Source organism: Gracilinanus agilis, chromosome 1 (assembly GCF_016433145.1).
Source record: "Gracilinanus agilis isolate LMUSP501 chromosome 1, AgileGrace, whole genome shotgun sequence".
Classification (NCBI taxonomy): Eukaryota; Metazoa; Chordata; class Mammalia; order Didelphimorphia; family Didelphidae; genus Gracilinanus; species Gracilinanus agilis.
Genome location: NC_058130.1, coordinates 213,132,606 through 213,144,033, shown reverse-complemented (window position 1 = coordinate 213,144,033; position 11,428 = coordinate 213,132,606). Strand labels below are relative to the sequence as shown.

General features: G+C 40.5%; 2 protein-coding genes across 2 annotated transcripts in view; one reads left to right on the top strand and one right to left on the bottom strand.

Moving 5' to 3' along the window:
- Positions 1 to 2,681, top strand: part of LOC123234124 — a 19,022-nt gene extending 16,341 nt beyond the window's left edge. Inside the window, exon 2 of the mRNA XM_044660071.1 lies at positions 1,326 to 2,681. Within this exon, the coding sequence (XP_044516006.1) occupies positions 1,363 to 2,337 (975 nt within the window). The 5' untranslated portion in view covers positions 1,326 to 1,362 and the 3' untranslated portion in view covers positions 2,338 to 2,681. The remainder of the gene's footprint in view (positions 1 to 1,325) is intronic.
- The window catches only part of C1H7orf50 (chromosome 1 C7orf50 homolog), a 372,322-nt gene that overhangs the window by 263,631 nt on the left and 97,263 nt on the right, over positions 1 to 11,428 (bottom strand). The gene's annotated exons all lie outside the window — the stretch shown is intronic.

Sequence of the window (11,428 nt, the reverse complement as noted above, 5' to 3'; positions counted from 1 at the left end):
GAGAGAGAGAGAGAGAGAGAGAGAGAGAGAGAGAGAGAGAGAGAGAGGACTCAAGCAAGCAGAATGAGAAGGTCCCCTAAATTAATGAATGGAGGTGGATCTGTATCAACAAACTACTCTCCTACAACATATTTATGTACCTTGATCACTCACACATTAGTATTAATTATTTTAATTGGCTCAGCACTTGACTGGGATTAGCTTTAGTAAATAGGAATTCTAATGGAAGGCAAGGCCTTCCTGCGAAAGAATGATAATTTCAGTACATGAGGCACAAGGGGAAAGACAGGCCTGAGAGAGTATGAGAACCTTGGTGCCTGGAGGACAAAGATATGGAGGGAAATTGAAGAAGAAAATATTTTGCTCATTTTGCAATTTTATACCTTTTACTCCAACTTTTTAAAATGATTATTGAGAATTCTACTTCTACTAAGAACCCCTAGAACTTAGCCCTAATGGCTGCCCTAGTTTTCCCGAAACTGCTGCCCCCCCCCCCAAAAAGTGATGGGACATAAGCTTTCATGAAACTAGCACTCTTAACACCACCTTTTAAAATTATAATGGGATGTGAACTGGAGAGACCTCCAGGAATTGATGTAGAGTGAAAGGAGCAGAGCCAGAAGAACATTGTACACAGAGACTGATAAACTGTGGTAAAATCGAACATAACGGACTTCTGTACTAGTGGCAATGCAAGGATCCAGAGCAAGGCTGAGGGACTTATAAGAAAGAAAACCAGCCACATTCAGAGGAAGAACTGTGGGAGGAGAAATACAGAAGGAAAACAACTGCTTGAACACATGGGCTGATGGGGATATTATTGGGGATGTAGACACTAAATGATAACTCTAGTCCAATTATCAATAATATGGAATTAGGTCTTGACCAATGATACATGTAAAACCTAGTGGAATTGTGCATCAACTAAGGGAGGGGGGGCCCTAGGGAGGTTTAGGGGAGAGGGAAAGAACATGAAATATGTAGCTAGGGGAAAATATTCAAAATAAAAATAAAATAAAATAAATTATAATGGGGGATGGGGGAAAGGAGGGGTCAGCTAAGTTAGAGAGCCAGGCCTAGAGATGGCAGGCCCTGGGTTCAATTTTGGCCTTAGATATTTCCTAGTTGTGTGACCCTGGGTAAGTCACTTCACCCCCCTTGCCTAGCCCTTACCACTCTTCTGCTTTGGAACCAATACTCAATATCAATTCTAAGACAGAAGGGAAGTACTTAAAAATGAAATTCTGCCTGTCCTGTTCTGGCCAACCATCCACCTTTGAAGCCGGACCAATCTGATGTCATTTCTGGATCCTTTTCTTTTACAGATTGTGACTCCGTTTCTCTCAAGCCCTTCCTCATAAGATGGTCTTGCACAACATGACATGGATAAAATATCCAAGCCAAGAGCTCCTGGAGATCGAAGATATCATATGGTCACAAAACGTCATCTCCAGATTTATGCATGTCTACTTCGCGCTGTTTGTCCCCACGAGCTTGCTGGCCGGCACCTTCAACCTGGCGACCCTGGTGAGGAGGCGTGGGGTGCTGACCACGCTGGATCTGTACCTTCTGGACTCCGTGGTGACCAGCCTCGGGGTGACCCTGTTTTCATTTACGGCCATCACCAGACCAGACTACATGGTGAGCAGCCACCTGAGCTGTGGGGTCCTCTCTTTTTTCTTCAACGTTTGTTACTTCAACGCTCAGTACCTTCAGATCGCCATGCTCTTTGCCTTCCTGTTCCAGGACTACTTGCCGTGTGTGAGGCGGCTGAAGCTGCCCGGGGGCGCCCGGGGATGCCTGAGCCTCGTCCTCGCGTGCGCTCTGGGCGCCTCCGCGGGAGGGGCGATGCTTCTGGGCACGGCCGGCTCCTTACTGGAGAGCGCGCCATGTCAGGTGGACCCGCTGAGCGCCTGGCCCGAATATGAGATCGTCAAGTTCAGCCTGGGCTTCGGCGCGGCGCTGGCGATAGAGGCGGCTTGTTTTCTCCTGCTGGTCGGGAAACTGGCCCGGGGAAACGGCCCTGCGCAGAAAGATGGCCTGTCCGCTTACCCGCTCGTGCTGGCCAGCACCCTGAGCATGTTCGCCTGCCGCCTCTTTTACAACATTATGCTCCTCAACAGGGCCCGGCTCAAACTGCAGAGGGATAACGGTTCTCCCAGAGATGAGCTCGTCATGAACATTGCCGAGCTGGTCCTGTTCGCAGAGAGCTGTGCCGGCAACCTGGCCGTTCTCTTTCTTCATCAGCCGTGTAAGGAAGCCCTGGCCCAAGGCCTAAGAAATCTAAGCAGACGGTGCCGAAGGGAAGAAGAGGCCCCCAGCAGCATGGCCCTGTGACCAGGGAGCTGACACATGTCCCCATCAACGCATATTGAAGACAGGCAGCCATGGCAAGGGATGAGCCGCTCCCTCCCTCTGCTAGAACTCCAAATTTGCACTGTAGAAACACGAGGGCAGGATCTGAAGCCTTGGCAAGAGACTGCAGGGATTTTTTACTCACTACTAGATCCTAGATCATCCACAAATATTCCCAAATGCCAAAAAGTGCCTCCATGGAAATCCAGAATTGTCCTGGAAGGGGACCAGCCTTTTTAGGCTCTCTCAGAAGTTAGAACTGGTGCCAAGCTGAATACATTCATAATGATCTGTTCAATAAATGCAAGCCAGAATACGTTTAGATATTTAAGGAATGTCTCACCTTATTCCGTTGGTTTTGTTAGGTTTTAAAATATTCAATTCATTGAAAGTGAATATGGAAACAACAGAGAGGTAGAGCACATATTATTGTTACAGCAGAATCTGGCTCTCAAGAGTAGTTGAGGGAGCAACTGGGTGACTCAAAGGTTTGAGAGACAGTCCTACAGATGGAAGGTTCTGGGTTCAAATTTGACCTGATACTTGCAAGCTGTGTCACCCTGGGCAAATCAATTAACCCCTATTGCAGGGGTCTGCAACATATGGCTCTTTCTGCAGGAGCCATAAAGTCAATTTTTTTTCAGGCACTGTTACAGGAGGGCACTGTGAGCACTGTACGGCTCTCACAAAATTACATTTTAAAAAATGTGGCGTTTATGGCTCTCACGGCCAAAAAGGTCGTCAACCCCTGCTCTATTGCCTAACCCTTACTGCTCTTCTGCTTTAGAAACAATACACAATATTGATTCTAAGACCAAAGGTAAGGATGAGAGAGAGAGAGAGAGAGAAACTGAATAAACAACATTAGTCTGATAAACCTGGCTAATGTCCTACTAAGAATATAATAAGATGGGGGCAGCTGGGTAGCTCAGTGGATTGAGAGTCAGGCTTAGAGACAGGCCTCAGACACTTCCCAGCTGTGTGACCCTGGGCAAGTCAATTGACCCCCATTGCCCACCCTTACCACTCTTCTGCCTTGGAGCCAATACAAAGTATTGACTCCAAGACGGAAGGTGAGGGTTTTTTAAAAAAATAAATAAAAAGAATATAATAAGTTCTCTCCCCACCAATACTAGAATGAACAGAGGCTTAAAAATGAACACATACTGTTAAAAGTGCTTTTATCAGGGCAGCTGGGTGACTCAATAGATTGAGAGCCAGGCCTAGAGATTGGAGGTCCTGGGTTCAAATCTCACCTCAGACACTGCCCAGCTGTGTAACCTGGGCAAGTCACTTAACCCCCATTCCCAATCCCTACCACTGTTCTGCCCTGGAACCAATGCAAAGCATTGATTCTAAGATGGAAGGGAAGGGTTTTAAAAATAAAAGTGCTTTTATGGTACTGATTTAGTGATAACAATGAGACAATGTTCTGTTTGTTCTAGAATGCTATAGTAGAAAGAACAGTGGGTTGGGATATAGGATACTGAGGTTCTAGTTCCAAAACTCTGAGACTGTGATTTTGTAAAGGTTGCTTTTCCATTTATTTTATATAACAAATATTCTACCTATTTAATCTATCTTACAGGATTACAGCAAAGATCAAATGGTGCAGAAGTGCTTTGGAACATATAAAGCAGGATATATGAATGCGAGCTTATTTATTATAAATATTTCAAGATTAGTCTTGCCTTGGGGAGGAAAACTAAGGAAATTAATTTCCCTTATTATGACCTAAACGTTACTGTATTCCTTTACTATTATTACTTGTAAATGCAAGGATAATTCTCCCTGCCAATGGCTTGACATGTGAAATAGGCATCAAGATAATTTCTCTTAAGTTAAAGAATGTGAGCTCATCTGCCAAGTAAGTGTCAAAAGGCAGGAATTAAAAATATGTATTAAAAAAATTCTGCTGTGCTTCATTAACTCCCACATACTTATTATATACCTACTAAATAGCAGAAACTATGCTAGATTTTGTAAAAGGCATAAAAGTGAATCAAACATGGTCCTTGGTCTCAGGTGGTTTCCAATTTAATGTGTAGAATGGCATGTCAATGCAAATTGCCATGAGGTGCAAGGAGAGATCTCTTCATTCCAACAGATCAGGTAAAGAGTGATGGAAGAAAAGGCTGCACTTTGAAAAAGGGAGGAGAATTTCACCAGGGAGAGATAATGACAAAGGGGTAAAGGAAGAATTTTTTTCTTTCTTTTTCATTCTGTTTTATTTTCTAATCCAAATTCTCTCTCCTTTCTTCCCTCTTCCAAATGATTGATAAATCAAGAAAAAGTTAAACCATCACAAATATGTGTAGACATGCAAATACATTTCTGTATTTTCCATGAAGTAAAAGGAAACTGCATGAATGAAAAAGTGGAGGGGGGAGGGGAGACTGAGGTGGGAAAAGAATGAGATATTTGTTAAACAAACAGCACACTCTGTGGGAAGCTTAGGGATCATGTGACACACAGCAGCAGTTCTTAACCTGAGGTTGGTGAACTTGTTTGTTAAACTATTTTAATAACTGTATTCCAATATCATTTATTTCCTCTAAAATCCTACTTTTTTTTTACACTTATTTATACTCTTAAAAGTACTATTGTAGGGGGCAGCTAAGTGGTTCAGTAAATAGAAAAATCAGATGGGAGGTCCTGGGTTCAAATCTAGCCTCAGACATGTCCTAAATGTGTGATCCTGGGCAAATCACTTAATCCCCATTGTCTATCCCTTACCACTCTCCTGCCTTGAAATCAATACACAGTGCTGTATTCTAGATGCAAAGTTTTTTTTTTTTTAATGCTATTCTAAGAAGAGACCCATAAGCTTCACCAGATTGCCAAAGGGGTCCAAGACACAAGAAATAGTTAAGATTTCTGATGTAAAGGAATAGTTAAAGATACAGCTGGAAATATAAACTGGAGACTAGTTATCAAGTTAGGCAGTGTGGAGACACTGAAGATTTTAGGGGAGGTAATGATCTTATGGTACTCTAGGAAGATGAGGTTTGTGATGATATAGTGGGTAACTGAAGATAGTAGACACTGGAGGTTAGGAGGGAGGGGAATGCCAAAAGAACCATTAGAAGGCTATCAGAATAGACTTAGCATGAAGCAATATAGTGTAGGATTGGGGTAGGGACAGGACTGCCCATGGACACTGATTGAGAGCTGAGAAGTATGGAAAAAGAAAGAAAGATCTCTGAAGTTTTAGCTTGGTATCATTAACAAAACCTAAGAAGTCAAGAGAAAATCTAGTTTGGGAAAGAAATAAACTGAATGGATCTATGGATTCAAAGATAATCCACATGTAAAATTAAACTGAAGTGGAGAATATCTGCCAGGGAAAGAATGTATCAAGAAATGAAGAGGACTAAGGGCCTTCATCACAGAGATGGGAAGAAAGTCCAAGGGACAGATCTGAGCCTCAATTCAAAGTTGGAAATAGAAATACTTGAATATATTAGAAATAAATCCTCTCATATTACACCTTGAGCATTTGGATAACTCAAAACATCAAGATAATGAATGACTTACAGGTATCCTAATGCCATAAACAAGGCCTGCCTCCCTGCTGATATACCTAGGAGAAAGATTGCTACAGTTGGAAGAACTTGGGGAAATATATCTTACCTCTTCCAACAACCATCAATAAAAAGTCTTACTCATAGGATTATGGTTTTAGAAGCAAACGTTAGTAGTTAGTCCAATTCTCTCATTTTGCAAATAAGGAAACTTGAAACCCAGAGTAGCAAAAAATATCTTCCCCAAAAGTCATGCAAATAATTAAGTAGCAGAGCTTGTTATTAAAATCCAAGTTTCTCCTATAATACCACCCTGACTTGTGACATCTGAAATCCAACCATTAGAAGCTCCTTGAAAAAAAAAATACTGAGTAAAGAAAATCCTCTTTGCTAGACTGCTTTTGCCTTTAGTCATTAACACCTTAGGGCTAACTTATTAAATTAGATCATTTTCCTTAAATTGGAAGAGTAGAGTGATGGATGGGACAAGTGAAATACTAAGTAGGGGGAAAAGTCTGAAGAAGAAGTGAAGCACCTATGTTTTTGGGGGGGTCTTGTTTGGGGGCTCTTCTTCCACCAAAGGGGAAGGAGGCTGGATCCCTTACAAAGATCTTAACTCCCACAGCTCATTTTTGTTACTTGTCAAAATTCAAAGAAAAGGGTACATTCCATTTGTTCTCTATACTATTTACAGCTTGATTTGCACTGGCATTTTAAAAGTTCTTATAAGCAAAATATCCACCTTGTGATCAACAGCTAAGTATCAAATATGTTATAATAATAATTGAGACGGTGAGAAAATAAAAGAACAAACTACAACAGCAACATTGCCTAGGAACAGAGAAAAATAGCAAGACTTTCAGGCAATAATTTAAAACAGTGGTTCCCAAACTTTTTTGGCCTACCACCCACCCCCTTTCCAGGAAAAATATTACTTAGCGCCCCCTGTCACATACTATCACCGCCCCCTTACAGTTATTCGCCTCCCCCAAATGCACCTGTGGCCATCACCACCTCCCTGGATCGCTGCAGCACCCACCAGGGGGCGGTGGTGCCCACTTTGGGAATCACTGGTTTAAAACATCATAAGTCCTAAAGGGCCTGAACTTTGTACAAGGATTTTGAAATTTAACAAATGTAGCCAAAAATTTCAGAAGTTCACTCTTTCCCTTGCATGATAACTGCCACGTTATAGGCACTTAAATATCGACTGATTGATTTTATTCCTCATAGCAAAATCTTTGTGATGGGATTCATAAGCAAAAGCAAAGCTAAAACAAAACAATAACATCAACAAAAAGAAGACCTTTTAAGTCTCTAAGTTTATTGCTCAGCAACATCTCAGGAAACAATGTATCTATTTTAATTCAATCAGTTAAATCCAGCAAGAAAGATGATTCCCCAGACCACTCTAACTTGATATTATGTGACTAATTCTTTAAGCTTTCATAAAGAATCTGCTAACTGTACACTAAATGCTAAGATGTTGGTGTCTTAGCTAGGCAAGCTGCTTAACCCTCAACTCCCTCCTCTAAAAGAGAAGAGGCCTGACTAACTGTCTGTTGGTCCCTCTTATCTCTAACTTTGTTTCCTACCATACCTGGCACTTCTTTCCAATAAACCTCTATTCATTCTTGGATGCCTTCAAAGGGGCATCCCCTGAGCAGCTATAGGGCTTGTAATTCCAAGGATATCGAAGGCCTAGAATAGTTGGAGACCCCAGTTTTCTGGGTATCTTCTATCTTCAAAGCATGCCTATCATGAACTATTATTAAATATACATCAAAAGCTTGCTACTTTGATCAAGCTTCTTGTTGGTTCACCTACTCTGTAAAACCATTTGGAATTGTACAAAAAAAGTGACTTTGTCACAGAGGTCTGGCTGCGAGGCATAAACCCTAAAGAAGTCAAAATCAAAATTTTTATGGTAGCAAAGAACAAAACACCAAGTAGATGACCACCACCTAAGGAAGAGCTAAACAAAATTGTGGAATAAGAAATGTAAGAAAATATTACTATGCCATGAGAGACTAGGAAGAATTTGGAGAAGTATGAAAGGAATTATAGGATCTAATACAGGGTTAATAAATGCTGACAGGCATTTTGGCAGCTATACTACTGAATTTCCTTCTGTTTGTACTCAGCACTTACAACTAAACTCAGCACTTATAATGAAATCCTATTTTAACTAGTGTTCTCTCAAGGAAAGAAAAACAAAGCAATACATTGCTATAGACAACTGTAACCAATGTGAAGGAAAGGCCCAAATTAAGATAATCAAGGCTCAAAAAGAGAACTGACTATAGCTGTCCAGAGTATTCTCTGTGTTATAGCCTGTCCCTTCAAGTGGTCACAAGGACTAGAGCCAAACTGGGGGAGTGAAGTGTGAACTAAGAATCCCAACGAAGTCTCTATCAGATTTCCACTGATGCCCACACTAAGCCAATGGACATCTCAAGTTGCTGTTAATAAAATAAAAATGAGATTAAATAGGAAAGTCAGGGTGTACTTCTATAGTTTTAAGTAAAATGTGCTGAAAATATCACATCCCATAACAATGAGTTTCATCAGGATTATTTAATCTTGACCACTTGTTTTACAGATAAAGAAACTGAGGTCCCGAGAAATTAAGCAGTTGAAGATTACACAAAAGGGGGCAGCTGGGTGGCTCAGTGGATTGAGAGCCAGGCCTAGAGATGGGAGGTCCTAGGTTAAATCTGGCCTCAGACACTTCCCAGCTGTGTGACCCTGGGCAAGTCACTTAACCCCCATTGCTTCTGCCTTCAAACCAATACACTCTATTGATTGTAAGATGGAAGGTAAGGGTTTAAAAAAATTAACACAGAGAAGTCAGAAGTAGAACCCAGGTCTCTTAATTTCCATTTTATCATCACATGCTTTTCCATTTATCATCATATATATTAAACTGTGTCTATCCCCTTGGGCTAGGTTAAGGTACAAAAACTGGATCCTGTATCTCTGGAGGAAAAGACCCACGGCAAGCAAGTTTCAGTTGCCATTATAAGGTCTCAGATGTGGAAGAAACATAGCTGATGTCAGGAGAGATCCTAGCAACCATGAAGGGGGAGTCAGTCTGTCTAAGAAATCAGTATGACCAATATCAGTTGGATTGGTCTTTTATGGCAGCTATAAAATACTCATCTGAGCAAGTAAATGTGGATTTACTTTTAATGTTAATGAGAGGAAGCAAGGATGTAATGTTGAATAAGAGTGCATAACACTCCCACCCTTTTAAAATTCCTTTTCATGAACTGAATGTTGTGTAATTATAAAGACCAAGAGCTGAGAAAACACACCACTCACTCTCCCCTCTTCAGAAATGTGGGGAACCATGGGTGTCAAATACTAGATATGGTGAATGTGTTGGTTGGTATTGTTGACATTTTTGCTTTTTTTCTGCTTCTTTTTAAATCTATCATCAGAGATGACTCAGTGGATGGGGAAGGAAGTATATTCAAAGAAGATGAAACAAACACAAAAGTTATCTTAAAAAATAAATTTCTTTTAAAGGTCCTTTTCATGATGAAAAAAGTTAAAAGATAAAATTTTAGATCTACCATCCTTAATAAACTAGTCTAAGAGAAGCAATGATATTTTAAAGCATTTTATTTACCATGTAAATGCTTGCTGATTTCTGAATAAACACAGAAGAAATCTTCAAAGATGGCAATTAGGGACTAATTGTTTCTTACCACAAAACAGAGAGCCTGCCACTGCTCTGATAAAAGCTCAACACCAGTTAAAACAGGGTTTAGTTTTAAGTGCTGAGCACAAACGGAAGGAAATTCACTGGTGTTGCTGCCAGAACGCCCTTCAACTAAGCCCACTTGTTCCCAGGCTTGGCAGAACAAATGGTCATAATTAGAGATTCCCACTGTAGTTGGCAGAGATTTATATCCTGGGTGGTTCTGAAGCAAGCAAGATAGGCTTAAACCATTCTGATCCAAAATAAATATTTACTTAATAGCATGTAGCTTTGTCCAACAAGCACTGTATTCATATGGGATATACTGTTACAACGTTAAGCAATATATGAGATAGACTGAAGATGGTCTGATGCTGAGGCAAGAGGATATTTTTCAGAAATAAAATTTTTTTTGGAAATAAACATGTCAATCAACTGGGGAATGTAGGTACAAATTGTGGTGTTGGATAAACAAAATGAATATAATGGAATATTATGGTCCTATGTAAAAAACTATGAATATGATGAATAGAAAAGTATGGAAAGATTTGCCTGAACTGATGCAAAGAGAAGGACCAAGAAAAACAACATAAAACAATTTAAATGGAATAGCTCCAAAGCAACAAAAATGAATGCTGCCAAAATTACAAAGAACAAGCTTGGCCCCAAAGAAGAGATATGACATTCCCCTCCCCATACACCCCTATATTCCTGTGCAGAGGTGGGAGAAAGGGTGTCTTTGAATATAGAATACTGCATTTATGGTCAGATCTTTTCAATGTATTGATTTGTTTTGTGGCTATTTTTTCCTCTTCTGATTTTTTTTTTCTTTTAAAGAAATTTTTTGTTATAAAGGATGGCCTTTGGGAAGAGAAGAAATGAAGGGACACAAGGGGAAATTTAGATGTAAAAACAAAAGATATGAATAAAAAAGTTTTTTTAAAGAGTATTTTCCTCAAAAATATACTCTCTACGGATTAGACTTAGAGGGAAGATTCTTGAATGTTATCCAAATCAACGCCCTCTACCCATCTTTAGCTAAGGAAACTGAGTCCCAAAGTAGATTGCTCAAGCTCACATAGATAGTAGAGTAAAAATGGAATTTTAACCCCATTCTTCCTACTGAACTCAGGTGAATTTTCTACTGCACTACACTGCCTCACATTAGAAAGAAAGTTGCAAATAATCAATTCCTTTCTTTGAGGACATCATCTCTGTTGAAGTCAGTCCTCTATTAATAGTTCTCCTGAGGGCCCTTCTCATTCATCCTACCCAGTCTTGGTTCAATTTTGGCTTATAAGGTTCTAATCACGATCTGAAAAAGACCACGCAGTTAATCAATAAACATTTACTGAATGCCTGCTATGTGCTAGACCCTGTGCTAAGTGCTGGGGATCAAAGAGTTAAAGACAGTCCTGCTCTCAAGAAGCCCACAACTGAGGCTCAAATAGAGAGTCCTCTAATTGAGGACAAAGTATGCAAACAAGTAGGCAGAGATTGAATGGCAGACTGATCTAAAAAGGAAGTTATATCCAGGATAAATTAGAAATCATGAACAAAGGGAAGGCACTAGAATTAAGTAAGATAGAGTAAGAGTGAATGGGAAAGGCTTCCTGTAGACGGCAGGATTTTTACTGCAAATTGAAGAATGCTAGGAAAGCCAGAAGGTATAGATGAGGAGGGTTAGCATTCCAGGCATGGGAGTCACCTGTGAAAATACTTGGCATCTATTTTTTGAGGAACATCAAGAAGGGGAGCATCACTCACCTGCAGAGCACTGGGTTGTAGAAGAAGGCGGGGGGTGTGGGGTGGGGGTGGGGGGGGGATAAGAAAACTGAAGGTG